Genomic DNA, 22,324 nt, shown 5'->3' with positions numbered 1-22,324 from the left:
GAACTCTGGCATAGCAGTATTAAGCAGCGTTCAGGGAACATAGAATTTCCCTGTGTGACTTTATTATTTGTATTACTCTAGTGCAGGGGTAGTCATGTGGACCACAGGCCAAATCCAGACCGCCAAATGCTTTTGAACAGACTTCAAAATCTTTTATTTACTTATTATCATTGGGTTTTTTTATTATTTTCTCTGGAGTCTGGACCTTGACTATACCTTACCCACAAAATTTGGACCTTGACAAAAAATAATTGACTACCCCTGCTGTAGTATGTAGGAGACCTAGTCATGGACCAGGATCTCATTGTACTAGGTGCTGTACAGACACAGAACAAAAAGACAGTCCCTGCTCCAAGAAGCTCATAAACTATCTACCTGGCTGTCTATCTATATCTTACAAGGACATGAAGGCATCACATGTATTCTCATGTGGCTACCTCATACTATCTGTGAGGAACAAGACTTCAAACAGATGTCACACAGGAATGTGCAGGCTCCAGCTGAAGACTTGGAATGACACTTGGCCTTTTTTCACTCAATTTTTCAAGTCTGTTTTCCTCAAAGCATTTACAGTCTTTATTGATAGTTGATCTCCATTCAGGTCTGTCCTTGACTATGTCTTTGAAGTTATCAATATTTATGATACGAGGTGAGATTCTGCTTAATGGTGTCTTTGAAGAGTTTTTCGTTGATAACTCCTCCTGCACTTTTCAAATTTCAGCTCACCCCAGAAAACTTTTTAGGGCATGTATAATCACCCATTCTGATAACATGACTTGTTCATCTCAGATGAGCTTTGATGAGATCATTGCCTTGATGCTGGTTGTTTTTGCACTTTCAAGGATGTTAATATTTGAGACTTTGTCTCACTACTGTTGACCTTCAGAACCGAGAGGGGACCGTGCATGTGAAAATTTTCAAGTTGCTTAATGTGTCTGTGGTAAACTATCCTGTTTCACACCCATATGAAAGGAATGCTATTGCTGCATTGGATATCATCAGTTTTATTGACTGTTTGATTGTGTACTGGTTGAGTAATCTATGATGAAGTCTTCCAAAGGCCTGGTTTGCCTTTCCTATTCTATTTGATTTGTCTTGATCCAGGGAACCTCACTTGAGATGGTGCTGCCAAAAGACAACAGATTGACATTGACAGATGAGGGAGTGCACATAAACAATTAGACTATCTATATTGGTCAGCACGATAGGCAGTGGTCTCTGCACATAGCAGTCTAGCTGTTTTTAAGTGGCTGTACTCCCACATAGCGGTACACTGAATGTTTTGATGGTTTCCGGGGCATAGGGCAGTGGCTTTCAACCTTTCCAGACTACTGTACCCTTTTTAGGAGTCTGATTTGTCTTGCATATCCCCAAGTTACACCTCACTTAAAATCTACTTGCTTACAAAATCAGACATAAAAATACAAAAATGTCACAGCACACTATTACTGAAAAATTGCTTACTTTCCCATTTTTGCTATATAATTATAAAATAAATCAATTGGAATATAAATATTGTATCTATGTTTCAGTGTATAGTATATAGAGCAGTATAAACAAGTCACTGACTATATGCAATTTTAGTTTGTACTGACTTCACTAGTGCTTTGTATGTAGCCTGTTGTAAAACTAGGCAAATATCTAGATGAATTGATGTACCCCTTGGAAGACCTCTGTGTACCCCTGGTTGAGTTCCACTGGCCTACGAGACCTAGTCATGGATCAGGACCCCATGGTGCTAGATGCTGCCATGCTTATCCAAGGGTGGGAATTATTTGTTCCTAAATATTAGTAACTTTTCTAGTGAATTGACTTGGATTGCTGAAACTTTCTTTTCCCAAACAAAGAGCAAACATTTTCTGGAAAAGCACAATTTGAGTTTGGGAAAAGAATCCCAATTCTATTAAATTCATTTCTATTTCTGTCCCTTACTATATCAGCTTGTTAAAATAACTTTGAAAAAGAAGGAACACTATCATATAGGCAATCAATCTTGAAAGGGACTTGTTTTCCCATCAATATTTATGTGTTGGATATTGAACGTCACAGAAACAGAGAGATTTTGAATTGAGTATATTTGATACTCACTAGATAACCAAAGCTCTAAGCCTGTAAACATTTAAGCAAGTGTGTAACTTTATATACTTTCCTTAGTCCCCCCAAAAAAACAATGGGACGACTTGTGTTTAAAGTTACACACTTACCTAAATCTTTATGGAATCAGGACACAAGTGACTGGAAGTACATGTAATATTTTTGTTTTTTCATTTTTTGTATTATACGCATCCTCAAGCCATCTCCTGGACACTTAAGCAATTAAATTAATGAACTCTATATGCGAGTTGCTATATGTTTAAAAATCATTACCTTCTGGAGTGCCAGTTTCCTAAACTACTTTAGGAGAGATTGCTGGATCTCCTACTCTGGAATTTTTCTTATCCTCAGTGCAAACCTTGACAATTATTGTGGAGAATGTTGGAGCACTAGCAATATTTACCTAATGCCAGTAGTGGCTAAGCCGTTTGTGCGCTCTGAGTCTAAAACAGGAAACTAGTGTAGCCCTATCTGTTCAATCCAGCAAAAAATACATTTGCTGAAATGTAAGGCGATAAATGAGCATATATTGTAACTCCAGTTTTTTTATTATCTTTTCCACTATTTAATTGTTTGCACGTTGTGCAAAGACCACTTGACTTAAAGAAATTAACTGGAGGCGGGAAGTCCAAGGTCCTGATCTTGCAATGAATTCTCCCATGGCGCTTATTGCAGAATTGAGGTTTAAGTGCAGCTTTGCCCTTCCTCAAAAGAAGCCCGCTGGTTTCGGTCTGGCCTGCGGAGGACGCTGCCTGTCTGCACCGACGGAGGGGTAAGGACGGAGCATCATTCTCATCTGCAGCCGGCGGGGCCCCTTTTCAAAGGGATCCCAGAGCCAGCAGGGGAGTCCCGGAGCGGGGGAGGCTGAGCCGCCAGGAGCCTACAGCAGGTGCACGGCCCGCGCCCATGCAAGGGCCTCTCTGTCCCTCCCCACCGGCTCTGAGCTCCTCGGGCTCTGCCCCCCAGTAAAGCCCCGAGAGGGAGAGCGGCCCGCGGCTGCGCTCGCTGTCCCCAAGGGCTGTTCTATGACGGGCTAGTGGGTTCACGCCGCTCCCGCCCCCGTTCCCGGGCCCCGGCCAGTGTGCGAGGCCGGGCCGCAGCGGCATGCGCGGGGCCCTCGTGCCATGACTACGGCTGAGGGACTCGCCTCCCCCGCGCGCAGGGGGAGGAAGTGACCTGCCCGCAGACCCAGACGGGAGCGGGAGTCTGGCGATCTCGGGGCCCGATGCGGCGCGCCGGGGAGAGGAGGCGCCCACGGGGGCACAGCAGGGTCAGCGGCCGGACTGCAGCGGGAGCGTGGCTCGCCCCCTCCCCGGCGGAACAAACCATTGCAGCTCGCCGCGGAGGTGAGGCACCTGTCATCCGCCGCCCGCGCTCGGCCTCCGCTCGGCGGCGGCTGGCAGCGCACCCCCCCTCCCCGCGCGCGGGGCAGACGTTCCGCACGCCCGGCCCCCGGGGAGCCGCGGGAGCGCTCTCCTCCCCCCAGCTCCGTGTGCGCGGAGCGTGTCGCTGCTCCAGCCGCCGCTGCCTGCAATGGCGCTGAGGAGCGGAGTCGGAGGCTGCTGCCCGCTGGCAGGCTGGGGGCGGCAGCCGCGCGCTGCTTTCGCACAGGCGGGTCGGAGCCGGGGGCTGGAGGAGCCGCAGCTCTGAGCGCGCAGGGAGCTGCGGGAGGTGGAAGGAGCCCAGCCCGGCGTGCAGCTCCTCTCCCGGGTAAGGGGCCGTGCGCGCACCGGGGAGCAGGGGCTGAAGTTGGGACTCGGGTGCAGCTTGTGTGCGCGACAAGGGGAGACATGCCCGGGGGCTTTTGTTTCCCTGTACGCTGTAGCTAGAGCCAGGGGGCTTTATGGCCACTGAGCTTTGCTCCCTGCCATGGTTGCCAGGGCTGCTGCTCCTACGCAAGGTGGTTCTTGGGCCAACGCTGCTGTGGGATCCTCTCGCCTTTCAGTCCGGAGAAACCGGTTCTTCGCAGCACTTTCCCTTTCAGAGGGGTTTGCTGAGTGACGCCAGACAGGATCCTTTTACCTTAAGTTAGCTTTCCTTTTTCTTTTTCTTATAATCGTTGGAAACATTGGCTGGAGTCTGTAAAAGGGGAGGCAAAGGGAAATGATCGGTGGCTAAGAAAAAACTGCTACAGATACCCCCCTTCTCCATAATTGTTGATTTTTTTTTTTTATTGATCATCCACAGTAGCAGAGATGCTGCTGCTGCACCCCCTGGCTTGAAGTGGTTTCCATCATATACGGGTTAACAGTTTGGTTCAATGGCTCTCAGCACCCCACTATACAAATTGTTCCAGCGCCCCTGCACAGCAGTTGAGCCACAGCTGTGTGAATGGATAGCTGGGCTTGAGTTTGGAGGTGATCTAAGAGTGTGTTCTCTTTCAGGAAGGTGATGAGGGGATTGTGCATTAATAGCCACATAATATTGCTTAGTCAAAGTAACCTCTTAGGCTTAAAAGATTGGTGAATAAATGTGTAAGGTACTTGATCCGTAATCTTCCTGCTCTAAAATGCTAGGTGTGACTGCAGTGTTATAGCATTCCTCCCTATTAGTGAGGAGCACAGTAGCCCACATGCATTGCATTTGGAGCTTGCAGCAATAAGTTATAGCCTAGAAGAAACACAAGGAAACAGAAGGACGCTAATGAGAGATATTTTGCTCTCCGTTAGTCATGTGTTGTTCTCCTGCAATTCTCCGGGCTAATGTTCAGGCTGGAATCAGACTCCATTCTCATCCTTTACCTTAAACACCACTCAGAACCTCCCCCCCCCCCCCAACTAAGAATCTCTAAATTCATCATGTTGCATCATGTAACTTTCCATGCAGTTTATTATATTTAAAACACAGCCTTTTTTGGTTTGGCAACTCTGCGGACTTGCAGATGTGACCTGGAAGATTGAGAGATTTAGCCTGTAGCTCCATTTTTTGCAGTTCACTAGATGCTTCCATGCTCTTTGTCATGCTAAAATAATACAGCAAGTGGAAAGGGGCAAGTCTTATTAAATTTCACTTCACTATTTTCAACACAGAATGATACCTTTGGGTGCAATTTTTCTAATTCTTTTGAGCTGTTGTTTCATTGTTGAATCATTGTTCTCTGCAAAGAAACACCATTCAAAGCATACTGTTGTGTAGTTCAGAGACAACCTAGGTGGAATTGCAAATGTTAGCAGCTCAGGGAAGCACAGTCATCACGTTTGCATGAAGTATTTCGTGCCCAGACATAAATAACACAGAGATTTTAGTTCTGTTTGTTTTGTCCTTTACCATCTCCAGTCGAAAAGTTTGACTGCAATGAAACATTGGTGACATAGTTTTCCTTGTAATTTTATTCTTTGTAATTTTGTGTTTCACCTAGACAAATTTGTTTATGTTGTAATATGTTTGTAGCATACATATGAACATCACAAAACTGCCATGTTTCATTGTCTCAGAGTGGCATTTTAATTAGTACTTGGAAGGAAATTTACTTTTATGTGAGCGTACAAACTTTTTCAGACTGTCTAATTGTTGAATCTTTAGCAAATTGAGTCTGCTTTACCAAAATACACACGTATTAAAATTCGAATGATGCTGTGTAAAGGATGAATCCCTGCATTTGTTTTGTAATTTTTATTTCTAGATATCCATTATATTAAATAACTTTAAAATTGAAGTAATTGATTTAGATTTGAAGAAATACAAATGCATGACTCGATTCAAAAAGTTGTACTTTCTGTTGCAGGTTAAATCTACATTTGTTCTGGAAAACCGTCAGTCTTGCCACTTTGTTTGGTGTCATGGTTGCTTGCACATATTTAGATAGTATCTGTCAGAACACCTACTGAATATGGCCCTGATGGAGACCAGTGCTACCTGAGAGGCACTTTCTTCTCAACCAGAATCTCACTAGTAACAGAAGAGTGGTATATCAGTCACTATGTACATTGGTTTTGCACTCCTGAAGTAAACATGATGAAAACAGAGCCTTCAGGAGAAAGATCAACCCTCCGAAGTGCCTCTCCTCACAGGAATGCTTACAGAACTGAGTTCCAGGCACTAAAAAGCACCTTTGACAAACCTAAATCAGATGGAGACCAAAAAACGAAAGATGAAGGAGAGGCCTCTCAGCAGAGCAGGGGGAGGAAATATGGTTCAAACGTCAACAGGATTAAAAACTTATTTATGCAGATGGGCATGGAGCCCAGTGAGAGCACTGGAGTTACCCCTAAAACCAGAGGGAAAAGTGGTCCCCTGTCTCCTCAAAGAAGAATTAGGCCCAAAGAATTTGTGGAGAAGACAGATGGCTCAGTTGTAAAATTAGAATCTTCAGTTTCAGAAAGGATTAGTAGATTTGATACTGTGCATGATGGTCCTTCCTATTCCAAGTTTACTGAAACTCGAAAGATGTTTGAGCGAAATGTTCATGAAATGGGACATTCCAATCGCTATTCCCCAAAGAAAGAGCGAGTAGTTTCCAATGAACTCCAAGATGAGTGGTGTAGCTCAAAGTCTAATAGAGGCAGTACTGATTCATTGGACAGTCTTAGCTCAAGGACAGAGACTGTCTCTCCAACAGTGAGTCAGCTCAGTGCAGTATTTGAGAACACTGATTCACATAGTGTAATTGTTTTAGAAAAGCCAGAAAACAATGAAGAATACTCTGTAACTGGTCATTACCCACTAAACCTGTCATCTACTGTTGCAAATCTGTCCTCCACTGTTGCAAACCTTGATGGATTCAGTCCCTTAAAAGATGCTAATGCCTGGTCTTCACCAGCCAAACAAACTACAAGTTCAATATCTGCTGAGACCTTTCAGCAAAACAGTACGCCTTCAACAATAAGAGAAGAACCTTCTAACAGCACTTTGCCAGTATCCAAAACAAATGAAGAAATAAGGAAGAATAAGGAAGCAAGTTATGATCCTGTTGATGTTTGTGCAGCAACTAAACAAGAATTGGCCAGCATCATTAACAGCGAAAAGCGTGAAGAATCCTATACCAGGACTAAGGAAAAAATAGATACAGAAGTTTCTTTACAACAAAAAGAACATTCACAAAATGCAGAGAGTGCCTGTATTGGCACTGAAGCTGCAGATGTACCAAGAAACTTGGTAGCAGGTGGTGATTTTGCAACAGATATAGCTTCAGATGCTACTGAATCCCACTATGATGATGCCAGTGGAAAGGAAGTCCAGGAAGACTTGAATAACTTTCAGAGTTCACATGTATATATGCACTCTGACTATAATGTCTACAGGGTGCGATCAAGGTATAATTCTGACTGGGGAGAGACAGGAACAGAACAGGATGATCAAGATGACAGTGATGAGAACAACTATTATGAACCTGATATGGAATATGCTGAAGTTATTGGATTGCCAGCTGAAGATGAAATACCAGCAAACAGAAAAATTAAGTTTAGCAGTGCTCCAATTAAGGTAAATTCATCTCCCCGAACTTTGATTCTTATTTGAGCTTAACTTTTGTTCAGGGTCGATTTTTGACAGCTGCACCTGGTTCTGAAAAGATTGCAGAGGTCCTTGAGACACTTTTTTGTTGTAGATGGCAAGTGAGCATAATTTCAAATGATTTAATGGGAGCTGAGTTCTGATGGCCCTGTCTCATTTCCTAGTCTACTTTATGGTTGATTAAACCAGGAGAAATTGAGAATGAACTTCAGGTTTGTGAGGCTTTGTAATTGTAACATACACATTCTGACTTATAGGACTTTATAAATATATAAATAGCATGGTGAAATATAAAAGGCATCTATATGGTGACCATCATATTTACATTATTTTTGAAATTTAATAATAACTTCTGCATTCCAAACAGCTGCTCTTACTTTAAAGAACATCTGTGAAGAATTAAAGTTCTGGAGTGAAATACTGTATGGTATGAAATGTAATGTGCTGTTGAACAGCGACTGTGATCCACTAGTATTGGATCATTAATCTTCTTCATCTGCATCAGTAACCTTTAGTTGCTAGCTTCTTCAACAGTCAGTCTTTCTTCATGCTTCATACTAATACCTACTTCAGGGATGTATTGGTATAGGTCAGGGGTGGGAAAACTTTCTGGCCCAAGGGCCACATTGGGGTTGCAAAACTGTACGGAGGGCTGGGTAGGGAAGGTTGTGCCTCCCCAAACAGCCTGGCCCCTGCCCCCTATCTGACCCCTCCCACTTCCTACCCCCTGACTGCTCCCCTCAGAGCCCCCAACCCATCCAACCCCCCCCCCCGCTCCTTGCCCCTAACTGCCCCCTCCTGGGACCCCACCCCCTATCCAACCCCCCTGCTCCCAGTCCCCTAACTGCTCTGACCCCTATCCACACCCCTGCCCCTTAACAGGCCCCCTGGGACCCCATGCCTATCCAACCCCCCTTGTTACCCGTTCCCTGACCCCATCCACACTCCTGCCCCTGATAGGTCCCCTCGGGCCTCCCATGCTTATCCAACCCCCCCTTCCCCCGGTCCCCCATCCCTTGATCGCCTCCCAGAATCTCTGCCCCATCCAACCGCCTCTTGCTCCCTGTCCCCTGATTGCTCCCAGAATCTCTGCCCCTTATCCAACCCCCCCGGCCCTCTTACCATGCTGCTCAGAGCAGCATGTCTGGCAGTGCTGCCCGGCCAGAGCCAGACACACTGCCACTCTGATCTGCAGGAGTGTGCAACCCAGCCGCCCAGAGCGCTGCCTGCACGGCGGCGTGGCTGTGGGGGAAGGGGGACAGCAGGGGAGGGGCCGGGGGCTAGCCTCCCTGGCTGGAAGCTCAAGGGCCAGGCAGGACGGTCCCGTGGGCTGGATGTGGCCTGCGGGCTGTAGTTTGCTCACCTCTGGTATAGGTGCTTTAGTGTCTTATGTACATTGACATATACTAGAGATAATTTAAAGGTCATCCACTGAAATATACTAGATGTAAAAACATTGTTAAAAATAATATCTAAGAATGTGGAATGCTTCAAGTGTTTTAAGTTGGGGAAAGAGTAGGGGCACAATGACTTGTTACAATAGCATTTTACCTCTCAGAATCAGGGTTGAATTACTCATAGGTTGCAAGTGAAGTGCATTTGATAATCTCAGTGTAGTTACCAATGGACACTTACCCACACTGCAAAAACACTAAGGTATTTGGCACACCTGACAGTCTTTAAAGAGCCAAATACTGGGCTGGTGCAGACTAGGAGAAAAATAAAATTCTTTTCTGAAAAGTGACACTGTAAAAATGATTCCATCTTGTTTGACTCATCAACTTCCTCTATGTATTCTGAGACCACAACTACTTAATTTAGCGTCAAAAATAAACATTTTTGCAACTTGTCCCATCCCTGTGGATCCAGCTGCACGTGAGTGAGCTGGATTCTATTCTAGCTCATACTTAATCAACACAGTTAACTAAATTCCAGTTACAGGACCAAATTCTATCCACTGTTACACCTATTCAATCCAATTGAAGATGTGCCTGATTTTCCACTGCCTTCCCCCTTGTATAGTCATCTATAGCTATGCAGAGTGAATGCTAAACACTACCAAATTAGAAAGGGAGCATTTTAAGACCACTTTTCACTGGTATAAATGACTATATAAAAAGGAAGACAGTGTTCAGTTGGACTGAAGAGGTTGAACAGATATCACTGATGGCAGAATTTGGCTCTGCAATTAGAACTTTGAATCCCACTGAAAGCAATAAGATTAAACAGATATATATCAGACATGCCAAACCCGTGGGGAAAAAAACACGGAAATTGGACTTGTTTTTGGCTTAATTAGCTTGTGAGTTGCTTGTTGGCTAGTTTTTGGCTTGTTGCTTGTTTGGCTTGTAGCTTGTTGCTTCTTTTTTTTGATTGGCTCTCGGCAAGCAGGGGCAAGGAGGGGAGAGAGTCAGGGGTGCACAGCGGGTCCACCATAGTCCCACCACGTCCCAGACTGCACGCCAGGGGGATCTAGCCACATAGCGTGTTGGGGTTCTTAGGGATTGGCTTGTTTTGAAATGGGATTAGCTTGATTTTTAGCTTATTGTGAAAGTTGGGGTGCTTATTTACTGCATGAAAGTTGGCAACTGTGATATATATTTGGGAAGAATTTGTAGTATTAGTGGTGATGCAATGAATTTATATTATTGGTGATGCAGGAGTCAGGAAAAACACATCTTGATTTTCACACCCGGATACATTTGCAAGCCTGTCAGGTAGAAAAATAGTCTTTTTTTTTTTTTTTTTATTTGTGGACTGAGCAAATTTGATCTAGCAATCACTATGTGACACTAAACATGGAATTCAGTGAAGTGTTAGTAATTGTTTTAAATTTTTCCCCAAGCTGAAATGTATAGAAGTAAGCATTTATTAGACCAATAGAAATGTTTCCATAAATTTGTTTTAAAAATTCCAGTGCAATCATTTGTTTTAAACAAATAAACATTTCTCTGCCATGGTTGAAACCTAAACATTGCAGCATTAAGAATCTGAAAGTAAAACTGACTTCATTGATTTTTATCGTCTGAGTTGCAAGAGATGCACAAAGTAAACAAGAACATAAATAGAAACACAACAACTGGATTTTTAAAATTATTTCACTTTTTATAATTGAAAGGGTTTAGTAATGTGGTTAAAAGAAACTTGTTTACAATGTATGAGTTCTAAATCAGCAATGTCCCTGTCAAGCGTGTTGATATTATGGAAACTACACCTCTGCCCCGATATAACGCTGTTCTCGGGAGCCAAAAAATCTTACCACATTATAGGTGAAACCGCGTTATATCGAACTTGCTTTGATCCACCGGAGTGCACAGCCCCGCCCCCCCCCCCGGAGCACTGCTTTACCGCGTTATATCCGAATTCGCGTTATATCGGGTCACGTTATAATAGGGTAGAGGTGTACTTGTGAACAAAGGAAGCAGAATCTGACCTTGTATATGTAAGAGAAAACTTTCTCATACTCCTCGTTCCATGAATAAGGTCACTTTAATTAAAAAGAAAATATTAAAAGACAGAATACTGGGATCTGCTTTGAAAATACCTTGTTTGCATTTACTTCTTTGAGCAAAAATCTCAACACAAAAATCCAAGAGATTATATATACCCCTATAGATCATTCACATAATTTAGCTAACCCCTTCTATTTCAGTTTTATTAGAAATGAGGTAGAGAGTGTAATCTACTACAAAGGCTTTTGGGAAGCATTCTTTACTGACATCCCCAGGGAGTTCTAATAGGCAAGACTCTTTTAGTTTCCTGGAAAATCGACAAATTATGGAAATGGTATTCCTCAAATCAAAATTATCCTGAATCAGATAATCATTTAGCAAAAGTAACAAAGGGACATGTTCAAAGTTAACACAAGCTAATTTTTTATATTTTTAAACTGGTTGAATTTTTTTCTTTAGATTCTTTCCATTCCTAACAGTAGTGAGCTATAAAACCCTCTGTGGTCCTGAGTAAGTGTCTCATGCAGTTGAGCAAAGTAGCATGATTGCTTTAAAAATATTCTAGTTATCTGAACTCTTAACGATACATATACCTGTATAATGTGTATATATACATATAATGTAAAAGAGAAGTTTTATGTCAGGTATGTTCTAGTAGTATTACATATTTCTATGTAATGATGACTGCCCATCAGGGAAAAAAAACAAATCCTCAAAAGCCATATATGTGTAAGTGATAAAAGGGACATTGACATTTAAAAAAACAAAACTTTTTATCCTTTGTTTTTTCCCTTTTATATTTGATCTCTATTTTCTCACATCTATAAGCTCCCTTAAATTTCACCATTAGTGATGCTATCTATGTGTGCTGTAGTGGGGTATCTGAGAAAGTGGAGCTCTGCTAGTTGTTTTCAATGACCTGAAATTTCTACTCTGAGAGCTGTAATTAGCAAGGGAAAAGTTTGATTTGACCTTGAAGAAATAGGGTATAGACCATTGAAACTCAGTACCAAAACTCCTGCAGTGGGAGCAGAATTGGGCCAAGTTGTCCTTAAAAACTTTGTTCCAATATTTCAGTTTTTATTACTAATCTGATCACTAGTGTTGTTACTATAAAGCGTTCCCTGACAAGCTTCTGTCACTCAAAGGGAAAGGAACACTGTTTTAATTATTTTGGCCCTGAGCATCTCCTACCGAAGAGGGGAGGAAAATTGTTGAAAAAGCTGCAGTGGGAGAAAAAGTGGAGGAGAAAATGGTTTGAGAGAACCCTGTGTAGTTTTTTGTTCTGTCTGCAAAAAATTGTGCAGCCTCTTTGCCATGTGAAAAAAGGAAGTGAATCTGTGGGAAGGTTTTTCACTAAGAGCAAGAACTGCAGTAAACGTTTTGGAAAATAATGCTGCTTGATTACTCTCCCTTCTTCCCTGTAGCACACACTGTAATTCCCTCAGAGAGTATGCTCAGACTGCGGGGCTATTCATTGTGGTATAGATGTCTGGGTTCAGGCTGCAGCCCGAGTTTTGGGATCCTCCCTTCTCCAGCCCAAGCCCAAAAGTCAACACTGCAGTGAAACAGGCTGAGTCCTACAAGACTGAGTCAGGTGGGGCGGGCCAGCTGCAGGTATTTAATTGCAGTGTAGACATACCCAGAGATGTCAAAGAGCACAGCCTTGGGCTAGCCACTAGTGGCAATAGGTCACAGCCTGGACATGTTGCCATGGCTGGTAAGTGTGGGTTAGAGGGGAAGATGGAAGGAGAATCCTTCTTTGCAGGTGACATGGAAACTTGTGATTCTCTGGCCTCCACTGCATTTTCTGTCCCTACCCTGTACCTGCTTCACATCCCTGCTGGTCCTATGGACCAATAAGGAGACCAGTAAAGGGGACAGCAGCTGTTCAACAACGAACATTTTGTATACGTTTGAGAAAGAAGTATGGTCTGTGGGGAGGTCACAAGATTTGCTCTACACTTGAGAGTAATATTGGCATAGCTACATCGGTCAGGGATGTGAAAAAAACACTCTCCTGACTGTCATAGCTATGCTGACATAATACCCAGCGTAGATGCAGCTGTGTCAGTGGAAGAGTGCTTCTGTTGATGTAGCTAACATTGTTTGGGAAGGTAGTGTTTCTACACCAACAGAAAAACCCTTTCTGTTGGTGTAGACTGCATCTATGCTATGGTGTTATGCCACCATAGTCTCCATAGTATGGATGTACCCTTGAGCTGTATATTGTGTCAATGATTGCTTTGTGAAGTTGGGTAAGGCATGTAATCTCTCTATGCATTACTTTACACATCTTTAAAATACAGATAATACTCTTGTAGCTCAGACTGTGTAATGACAAATTAAATATTCTACTCCAGGCATTTTTGTGTAGGAGTGGAGCATATAAACTAGCTGATGTCCAAAAGCCAGCATTAATTTTATTTGATTCTCATTAACACCCTCTTGTAATTCTTGCTAACGCCATCCTCCCCCAGTGCAACTGATTTGAGGTTAGCTTTCAGGAAAATGTAATTAAATATAATAGTGTTTCCCAAACTTGTAAAAGCTGAGCTTCTCTTCATGAGACTGAAACCAATCCCACCCACAATCCTGAAATGTGGTGTTAAAGGACTACCCCAAATGAGAGGTCACTGACAGTAAATAGTGTCAAACTTCACAGTGTGATACTTCCTCTCCTTTCCTTCATGTTGTGATGAGCAACTAAATACTTTAAAGGCCAATGTTGTAAACTATCCTCATTGGCATTCAGGGTCTCAGCAAGTTCACATTGCCGAATTAGGTATATTTGAGTCACTGTTTCAAGAATTTTGCAACCATAGCAGCAAGAGACTTCTTATAAATATACTTTAAAAAAATGAGGACCAAATAAGATGATTGTTTGTGGCTCCCTAGCCAGTCTGTCGCACCCCAGTGGGACGTGCCCCACGCTTTGGGAAATGCTGTAATATAGGAAGTAAAATCAATAGGTAAAATTTCACTAATTTTAATGATAAGGACTAAATGCTGTCCATCCACAAAGCAGAAGAAAACCCAGCGAACAGCCAGAAACCAGCTGCAAAGAGTAGCACGTACAATGTGTGAGGCCAAAGGAAATTCTGCTGTGGTGCACAAGAGTGTGCTAGTAGTTTACCTGGCCAGTACAGTTAAATGCACTGTGCATGCTATGTCTCAAAGCCTGAGCTGCACAAAGCATTCCCCCAATCTTGGAACTGTGTGGCTGCCATTCTGGTCCCAGGTGAAAATTAAACTAGCTTCAGGGATATTTAGCTTCGAAAGGCTGTTTCAGCCGCTGTGGATTGCTGGGTGTTTGGTATACCACAGCCACATCACCTGTGTTAGTCTTCTGGTGGGGGAAGGCTAGTTAAGGCTACTTTGCACTGCTCAAACTTTGTTTAAAAACAAAACAAAAAACCCCCCACAGCTTTAAGGGACTGAAGGTTCTGGCCTTATGTTCCCAACCGGGCAGGATTTATGGGGAAAGTTTGCAGCTGGGTGAAATTTGAGGGGTGTGTGATGCTATCCAAGACATATACATGTTGATAGTCTTTAATATTTATATTGCAGTCGCACTTAGTGGCTTCAGGCAAGTTCGGAATTTCATTGTGTTAGATGCTGTCAGTGAACCTAAAGACATGGTCCGTGTCCTGAAGAATTTCCAGCACAAAGAAAACAAGTTACACACAAGTGTTTTTCCCACAAAAAGGAGTAGGAGCTGTGCAATGCGTTGACCTTGCCCGTATGTGGCGCACGCACTGCTACTTCCTTTCGAGATTATCCAGTTACACGATGCTTCCCAAATTGAGCAGACGTTTAGGCCAGGACTTGAAAAATAAATCCAACACCTGCTAGCTAAAGGCTCTCAACCTTTCCTGACTTCTATACCCCTTTCAGGAGTCAGATTTGTCTCACATCCCCCCGAGTTTCACCTCACTTAAAAACTACTTGCTTACAAAACCAGACATAAAAATACAAAAGTGTCTTCGCACACTATTACTGAAAAATTGCTTACGTTTTCATTTTTACCATATAATTATAAACTAAATCAATTGGAATGTAAATATTGTACTTACATTTCAGTGTCTAGCATATAGAATAATATAAACAAGTCCTTGTCTGCATGAAATTTTAGTTTGTACTGACTTCGCTAGTGCTTTGTATGTAGCCTGTTGATATACCCCCTGGAAGACCTCTACATACTCCCAGGGGTACACGTACTCCTGGTTGAGAACCACTCAGCTGAAGGACTAGGCCTACTTTCGAAGCAGAAATACTAATGGCCAGGGCTCCTCCTGAGCCACATCCCCTCCCATCCTGTCTCCTCCTGGTTGATCTCTGTCTCATCTGCCAGGGTCCAAAAGTCCTGGCCTCCTATTGATGGTTCTCCCTCCCAGTAAATGTCTTCCAGGCCGTTGAGAGAGATTTTGGGCCCCAGTACATCATGGTTGCTAGGGCCCTACCCAAGCTACAGACATTTTGGGGGCCCCCTGAGCTCAAGTGCCTGGTACAATTGTACCCGTTTCGCCCTCTTATCAGCCTTGCCTTGCCTCCCCTGCTATAGGTATGTTATAGATCATTTAAAACTTACTCTCCAGTTAATCAGTGTATTGCATTGCCTCTCCCTCCTCCTGTTAATCCTGTTACAATGGATGGGAGTGGTAGTCCCCCAGTGCTCTACTCCTAACCATGGCAGTCAGGTACCCTCGACCACCCTAATAGTGAAGGCAGCCAAACCTCCCCAAAATGCTCTGTGAAGCAGTGACTGGGCCTCCCCTCCACTTCCCAACAATGACTTCTGGGACCCTGAGCAGCAATGGCACTGGAGCTGTCTCTGTGCAGATTCGGGAAGCTATTCGTGCACTAGTTACACTCTGTTCACATTTGTAAGGTTATCTACATAACCATGAGGGCTAGAGACTTTTTCTGGGGGTGGGGAAGGTGAGATTCTACAGAAGGTGATGGCACTCATATGGGAAAAAATCCTATTTCCTACTCATCATGGGCTAGTGGGTTTTTGAAGCCCTGCTTGTGACCAATAAAGACAGTATTAGGTCCTCTGTCTCTTCATCTGTTTTCATTTCTTTTTCTTTCTCAGTCCCTCTCCTTCATTTTCCTTTTATCCATTTTGATTTTTGTTGCTCCTTTTCTTCCTCAGTAACTCATGCCACAGTTCAGGGCAACTGCACCTGTATTCCCCCTCTGTGGTTCAGCAAGGGCACCCACTCTAAGCTTCAGGCTCCCCTGGCCATCACCTCTCTTCAGTGGTGACACAACTCACTCCCTTCTGACCAGGGTATTTCCAGGCTGCACAGTTCCCTGACTATACAGTGGTATCTCAGCAAGGGACTCTGCCTAAGCAGGCCTGTTTACTTTCTCTTCAGAGATTAATAACCGAGTAATTGCCCACCATTATAAGGTACCACACAGTACTTCCTATGCAAGTCTATTTTATTCTGAAGGTAAAAGCACTACAGAGAAAACATTAAAAACAATACAAGAAGTTACACATATGATGATAAGGTTACCAGAGATCACCCCCAACACTAATAGGGGTGCTGGTAGGAGCAGTCCTTCAAAACCCCACTCACAGAGTTTCCTTGTGCTTTCAAGTTTATCACAGCTTCATCTCAGAACAAGTACCCAGTCTTATGGGGCCTCAGTAGGCCCAGTCCTCCCAATCCTTCCCTAAGGATTGGGGCCCTCTGTGGACCAGGGGTCCTGTCCATTTGCTGGGTCAGGAAGAAGGCCAGGAGCCTGTTTAAAACCAGTCTGTTTATCTAAAACCCCTTTTTGTTTGTTGGTCCCTGGGGAACCTGCTTTGAACTAGTATCTGCGTACTTCTCCAGGAGGTAGCTCCAAAGGGCTCATAACTGGAGGTATTACATTATCACCCCCCTCCTTCTGGAGAAGTTGCATACAATTCAAAAACATACACAGTTGCATTCTGAATACAATGAACCCCAAAGTATTAAACCTAATTCAGTAAGGTTTAACTTAATTCAGTAAAGTTTATCTTAATTCCATAAAGTTTATCCAGGATATTGTCAGTCTGTCACTATACCTTTTTTTAATAATTAATAATAATAATTGTAATTAATTAAAAAAGCAATCCATGTTGTTGGGATAGCAATATGCAGCCACAGTATGAAAGCCAGGGCAGCATAGTATGTGAAATGACTGTTCTGCTAAGAGGATAGTGGTCTGGTAACTGAGAAACATGGAATTTAGTCCTAAGTCTATGTTGTCCCATCTTCCAGGAAGTTTCCATACCATGTAATCATGCTGGAAGATCTGCTGACAGAGCTGTACACTTGTGTGTGTGAGATGGGGTTATAAGTGACCTTCCTCTTCTACTGATATTTCTCCAGAAAGGGAGGATGTGGTCAATTGAGTTCTCACCTTATACTCTTCCTTACTGCCTGATAAAATGACTGAGTAATACACCCACTGCACAGGTGTTTTCTTGTTAGAAGGGCCTTGTTCAAATAAAACAGGAGTACTTGTGGCACCTTAGAGACTAACAAATTTATTAGAGCATAAGCTTTCGTGGACTACAGCTATGCATCCAAAGAAGTGGGCTGTAGTCCACGAAAGCTTATGCTCTAATAAATTTGTTAGTCTCTATGGTGCCACAAGTACTCCTGTTCTTTTTGCGGATACAGACTAACACGGCTGCTACTCTGAAACTTGTTCAACTAGTACCTTCTTCAAGAGACCTGATTTACAGGTTTTTGATAGAATCTCTGAGAAGATGTTTTACAAGAAATGTTGTGCTTAGACTATAGTACAGGGGTCGGCAACATTTGGCACGCGGCTCGCCAGTGTAAGCACCGTGGCGGGCCGGGCCAGTTTATTTACCTGCTGACGTGGCAGGTTCAGCCGATCGCGGCCCCCACTGGCCGCGGTTCGCCGTCCCGGGCCAATGGGGGCGGCGGGAAGCCGTGGCCAGCACATCCCTTGCCCGTGCCGCTTCCCACCGCCTCCATTGGCCCAGGATGGCAAACCGCGGCCAGTGGGGGCCATGATTGGCCGAACCTGCCGCGTCAGCAGGTAAATAAACTGGCCCGGCCCGCCAGGGTGCTTACGCTGGCGAGCCGCGTGCCAAACATTGCCAACCCCTGCTATAGTACAATGTGATAAAATAATGTTCTTCAGATTTCTCATAAATTGGATGGTGGTAAACTTCATTTTAAAAAAATCCGCTCAAGGCATATGTTTTCATTGCAAATCTTTCTGTTAATGGAAATACTATTTGTATTTCTTATTCACTGTTTACCTCACAAGAGCATATCCAGAAATGTAAATGGGTGGGGGTAGGGTGGAAGAATCTGAAATATAATCTGATGTTGTAAATTGCTTTACAAATCTTTGCTCTGTAAAACATTTTCACTTGTAATTTATTTTGCTATTTACTACATGAGGATTAAAACATTCACAAATCATAGAGTGGAAGAGGAAAATATTTGATTGCCTGATCCCATGTTTACTTAGACTTGTCTACACTGTGCCACAGTGCGAACTTCAGGAGTGTGAATTGTGGAGTACACTGTAATTCACATCCCTCTGTGTTGGACTAGCCCTTAGTGTAGTAAGTGAAAAATTCTCTTTATTATTAAGTGTTGATGGTGTAGTTGGTGCTGTAGAAGACACAAATTAAAACTGTTTGCCCCCAATTGGTTTATAATCTTAGGCCCCCGTCCTGCTAGTGCCTACTCATTTGTCTTACCTTACATACTTGAGTAGTCCTGTTGTGTGTTTTTGCAGAAATGTCTTAAACACACAAGACAGAACTCACTGGGAGATCTAGAGGAAGTGTTAGATGTTAAATGAATACAGTAGAACCTCTCTAATTCACATGTTGCTGAACCACACACTTCAGAATGCTCAAGGAAAAATGAAGGTGTAGAGTATAGGTCAAATCTTAAGCTTTTGAAGTCAATGAGCGTATTGCCCTTTGTTTTGATTTGACCCCTCTCTGATTTACTCCACTGATGGAAGAAGGTCTTGTTAAGGCATGAGACCAGGAATCAGATGTCCTAAGGCTTGTCACAGATTTCTCGTGTAATCTTGAGCAAGTCACTTATCCTCTGCCTTGGTTATTTCCTTCTGTAAAATGGAGCAAATAGTTATAAACCTCACAGTTGTGTTGTTAAGCTCCATTTATCAATGTTTGCAAAACAGTTTGAGATGCTTGGATGGAGAATGTTAGGGTAGTTAAAATATTTCTTATTTTATTACATAAAACAAGGTTACACATTTTAAATAGTATTGTTACCCTTCTGACCCAAATGGTTAGCCATTATTCGGATCTTGTGGGTTGTTAGGAGAAGAAATTGATGATAGCCAGGTATTTTTTTGATGCAATCCTGTTTATTTATGGAGAGTGCAAAGTCCTGTTTCCCTGAACACAGCAGGAACCAAACAGCAGGAGTCAGTTTTTTTGCTCTCAGATCCAAGCCTCTTTCCAGCAGTGCACTGCCCAAAAGCGCACACTCTCAGCACAGACAGATTCCATTACTGGTAAGGGGGGCATGATAGGAAAAGTTTGGGAACCACTGGTCTAAATTATCTAAACCCAGCCCCCTTATTCTGATGGAGGTGGGGGGTTGTAATAAACTTCTAGGTCTGATTCTTCTCTCAGTTACACTAGTGTAAAACTGATGTGAATGAGAATTAGGCTCCTCATCTTGGCAGTATTATTATTTTTTTATCTTCATGGGTTACTAGAACAATCATTTCCCTGTAAATCTAAGTTCCTGGTATTCAGACACTGAATGTTCTCTGACAAAGGATGAAAATAAGTAAAGAATGATTGGGGAATATAGCATTCCAGAACAAACTGCAGCTTTGGATTGTGAGATGGTCTTTACTTGTTGCATAGTGGTTAGGGCTTAGGGGAGCCTGGGCCTGGGCCCTCCCACTTCACTGTGCTCCAGCCTAGGGCCCTGTAGGAGTGACAGAAGGATCTGACACCTGAGGAGCCCTTTAAGCCTGCCCTTCCTGGGCCATTTCCTACCACCTGCTATTGTCCAGAGTTTGCAGTCTGTCACAGGAGGCTGTGAAGAGTGTAAGCTCACTGCTTGGCACCTCTTCGCATCTGGGCATGGTGTGGTAGCTCTCTGCCTCTTGGGGCGGTGGCTGCCTCTGCTTGGGCGTTAGCCCTCCAGTCAGGTCAGTTACAAGTCTCTCCCTTTCAGGGGTAATCCATAAACAAACCAGGGCGCATCAACACAAATAAACGGAGTTAATAGGTGAGAGGAGGAAATGCCCTCTCGGGATCTAACAGAAGCAGGTCCTTCCTTTCCTCAAGGAGGGACCTTCAGGCAGTAGTTGGAGAGATCCTATCTTCCCTCAGCCCTTTTCTCAGGAGCTGCAAGGTAAAGGTCCTTTCTCTTACCTTCTGATCTCTTTTAACTCCTCCTCCAGTCTGTGCACCTCTTGCAGGGCAGGGCTGGCTGAGGCCAGAGCAGCTCCTTTCCCCCTTGTTGCCCAGTGTGGGGTTTATATACCTCATCACAGACCGGAAAAGATTCTATTTTGAATGTTTGTGCTTAGTCTTTTTAATTTTTTTCATGTATGGAGTTATACACAGTCATTGGATGAAAATCTGCATGTGGAATTCATATATCTCAGAGGAGAATTTTGCTGGGTGTACTTAACTCCTATGTATATTAGTGTAATCTTTAAAAAAAAAAAAAATCCAGTTATATTTGTGTACCTTTAGGAGAGCAGAACTCCATATCTTCTGGGTATAATGTCTGCTGAGTGTTTTTAGGATGGAATTTGCTCTGGAATGCTATATTTCAAATAATAGTGAACTTTTTTCATAGAGCATGGAATAAATGGAAATGTTTGTTCTGTGTCCCACCTCTTTAATTTTTTAATTTATAGTGGATGTTTATTCCACCCACTGGTACAGAGTCAAGAGATTGTTCAAGTCATTTAGATCTTTTCCATGGTATAAAGTCAATGTGAGTTGTGCATGCAGAATTTGGCTCTGAGAACAAAACCTATGAAATTTTGGATGATATCCTAGCACATGCAGTAAGTTCCTTTAGGCTAAGTACATCAGGAGTTATTTCATGTTCCCCTCTTCTGTTGTCATTTACCACAATGGCCAATATGTCCAGTGAATAATTTCTTGTTGTATGAAATGCTGCTGCAAGTCCAAAGGGGATCTTTTGATATTCAGACCAGATTCCATGTGCTTCCAATACCTTTTTACTTGTCAAGATGACTACATTTCAAATGTACTGCTAATGTTGCTTATAGAAAGGCAATAACATCTGTGTGTTCTAAAAGGCCACTGTCACAGACTCCCCTCCAAGTCACTACGCCCACAGCCAATATAGGCTCACTTTTAAGGTTCTCAGAGTGTCATAAACAGACATTCCAAGGTTACACCACAACAGTGCAAACTTATCAGCTTGTCAACAATTTTAAGAAGGACCCTGTAGCTGCTGGGATTCAAACATTCACCTGATATCACCACATTGTTAAGAGAGAAAAGATCTGCCGATAATAGATGAGTGTTGGTAACTAGTCTTTAGAAGGCACTGAGTACCTTTCTCAGACCTGAAGAAGAGCTCTTTGTAAACTTGAAAGCTTGTCTCTTTCAGCCTTAGAAGTTGATCCAATAAAAGACAATGTGGGTGAGATAATGTCTCTCCTTTAAACAGTTGCAAAGAGAATGATAAATATAACATTTATTTTCATTATTTACAAGGCCCAACACAATAGAGAAGTGATTTCACTGAAAGGGCACTACTGAAAACTAGCTAAGTAATTTATGTAATAGTTTAGGAAGCTTGGATACAAAATATAGATAGAGAGAGTATGCTTATTCCCATTTTCTTTGGAACTTTGTGGCATCTGAGTGCAGGAGATTAACAGGTTTCATGGCTTTTTATTAGGGCTGTCAAGTGATTAAAAATTAATCACAATTAATTGTACTGTTAAACAATAACAGAATACCATTTATTTAAATATTTTTGGATGTTTTCCACATAAAATTTATTGATTTCAGTTTCAACACAGAATTCAAAGTGCACAATGCTCACTTTTTTATTATAAATATTTGCACTGTAAAAATAAGAGTATTTTTCAATTCACTTAATACAAGTACCGTAGTGCAGTCTCTTTATTGTCAAAGTTGAATTTACAAATGTATAATTATGCACAAAAGCTGCATTCAAAAATAAAACCATGTAAAACTTTAGAGCCTACAGGTCCACTCAGTCCTACTTCTTGTTCAGCCAATCTCTCAGACAAACAAGTTTGTTTACATGTGCAGGAGATAATGCTGCCTGCTTCTTGTTTAGTGA

General features: G+C 42.8%; 1 protein-coding gene across 7 annotated transcripts in view; it reads left to right on the top strand.

The window, feature by feature from the left end:
• Positions 1–3,628: 3,628 nt before the first annotated feature.
• Positions 3,629–22,324, top strand: part of PPP1R9A (protein phosphatase 1 regulatory subunit 9A) — a 253,382-nt gene continuing 234,686 nt past the window's right edge. For all 7 annotated transcript variants that reach the window (XM_054020403.1, XM_054020402.1, XM_054020404.1 and 4 more), the window contains exons 1-2: positions 3,629–3,804; positions 5,819–7,515. In XM_054020403.1, the coding sequence (XP_053876378.1) occupies positions 6,046–7,515 (1,470 nt within the window). In that variant the 5' untranslated portion in view covers positions 3,629–3,804; positions 5,819–6,045. The remainder of the gene's footprint in view (positions 3,805–5,818; positions 7,516–22,324) is intronic.

The sequence above is a fragment of the Malaclemys terrapin genome, chromosome 2 (assembly GCF_027887155.1).
Source record: "Malaclemys terrapin pileata isolate rMalTer1 chromosome 2, rMalTer1.hap1, whole genome shotgun sequence".
In the NCBI taxonomy this organism is placed as follows: Eukaryota; Metazoa; Chordata; order Testudines; family Emydidae; genus Malaclemys; species Malaclemys terrapin.
This window is presented reverse-complemented; position numbering and strand designations above follow the sequence as displayed.